This window comes from Acyrthosiphon pisum, unplaced genomic scaffold (assembly GCF_005508785.2).
Source record: "Acyrthosiphon pisum isolate AL4f unplaced genomic scaffold, pea_aphid_22Mar2018_4r6ur Scaffold_21839;HRSCAF=25022, whole genome shotgun sequence".
In the NCBI taxonomy this organism is placed as follows: domain Eukaryota; kingdom Metazoa; phylum Arthropoda; class Insecta; order Hemiptera; family Aphididae; genus Acyrthosiphon; species Acyrthosiphon pisum.
In genome coordinates, this window is record NW_021771347.1 from 16726 (window position 1) to 18247 (window position 1522).

The 1522-nt window shown below is 37.5% G+C and overlaps 1 protein-coding gene across 1 annotated transcript; it reads right to left on the reverse strand.

Moving 5' to 3' along the window:
* LOC103308692 lies at positions 1-1522 on the reverse strand. The gene is made up of 2 exons (XM_008182510.1): positions 1466-1522; positions 1-1329 (listed from the first exon to the last, which is right to left on the reverse strand). Exons 1-2 carry the CDS (start codon positions 1520-1522, stop codon positions 1-3), a joined length of 1386 nt encoding a protein of 461 aa, XP_008180732.1.

A 1522-nucleotide genomic window follows, 5' to 3' on the forward strand; every position in this document is an offset into this window, starting at 1 on the left:
TTATTCTAATGCTACACATCCAAGGTCATCTGAATCGGACGTGTCCCCAGTGATCGTCATTACATGTAAATTGTCGTCATCCATCACATCATCGACGGTCATGTCCACATTCCAAAATCTGTCTTCTATTTGGATGACGTGTTTGACAAAATTCTCCCACATTTCGGGAGTGCATTGATTAACACCATCAATCAAATGTTTTTGTACGTCCGGAAGTTTGAATGTGGTATTGTTTGACTTCACATACCTTTTTACGGACGACCACGCAAGTTCAATTGGGTTCAACTCACAATGATACGGTGGCGTCCGTAATACCGTCATATTTTTAGTTTTGACGTATTCGTCAACAACGTATTTGTTGAACTGCGGTTTAATACGCTTTACGATTTCCATTAGTCCTACCTTGTTGATCGGCCTTTGGAATGGTTCACCCTTTTCTTCAAGCCAACTTTCAATTTCCGCCTTTTTCCATCCTAATGTTGGGCATTTTTCTACTTTAACTGAGTGATAAGGCGCATTGTCCATAACTATGACAGAATTGTCTTTAAGTAATGGAATGACGCCTTTCAACCAGTCGAAAAAAACATCACCATTCATTTCTTCGTGATAATCTGAAGAACCTTTTTTGGATTCGAATACCAATAAGCCACCGTCGACAAAACCCTCGTTTGATCCAATATGAACAACAATAAGTCGTTTCCCTTTTGCTGTAGGATTCGGTGCGCCAGTAGAAAGACCGCTCAAAAAGGCATCTCTGTGGGACGTAACAGTATTATCCTGCCATATTCTGTCGTTACAGTCACCTGCGTTGACCCAGGTCTCGTCCAGGTAGTATATCGTTCTTCTTTGTGCCCGGTATTTACGTATATCTTCAATATATTTTGTGCGCCATAACACAATATCATCTCTCTCTATGAGAGCGCTGTTACGGCCACGTTTGACGTATACAAAATTTAAGTCATGTATTAGTAAATGTAGAGTAGACCTTTTGTATGTGTTTAAGTCTGGGTCTTCGTTAACGGCTGTTAAAATTTTATCCAGTGTAGGTAACTGTTTTCGGAACCAAAACTCGTGCACCTTCCTCCGTATCGCGTCACGTTCAAAATCATCAACTTTTTGTTTATATGTCGCTCGAATTTTTGATTTATTTGGCGAACTCACAGTTTTTTTGTTTTTGTATTCAGCAATTGTTGACTGGATTGTATTTTTACCAATACCCAATTCTTTTGAAATTATCATCGCTACTTCTTTAACCTTTAACGTTGGCTGTTGTATCATTTTTGATTTAAACAAATTTACAATCATCAGTTTTTGACGACTTCCGACGAACTGAAAAATGAAGACAAAAAAAATATATTGATTACAAATCAAATAATATTCTTTAAAAAATTACAAAATGTAATATATTAAGGGGCCTAGTACCGGTTTTCCAAATTAAAAACAATTAAAATTTATCCACACTTACTTTTCCTCTAGGGTTCACCTTTAATGGTGTACTAGAAACTGGTCGCTCATCACTCAT

What these genes read in the sequence shown, in the direction of transcription:
- LOC103308692 (XM_008182510.1), bottom strand. Translation starts at nt 1,522, where the DNA reads ATGAGTGATGAGCGACCAGTTTCTAGTACACCATTAAAGGTGAACCCT. An exon ending in AGGTGAACCCTAGAGGAAAA is followed by an intron (nt 1,330 to 1,465) that starts GTAAGTGTGGAT and finishes TTCATTTTTCAG; the next exon opens with TTCGTCGGAAGTCGTCAAAA.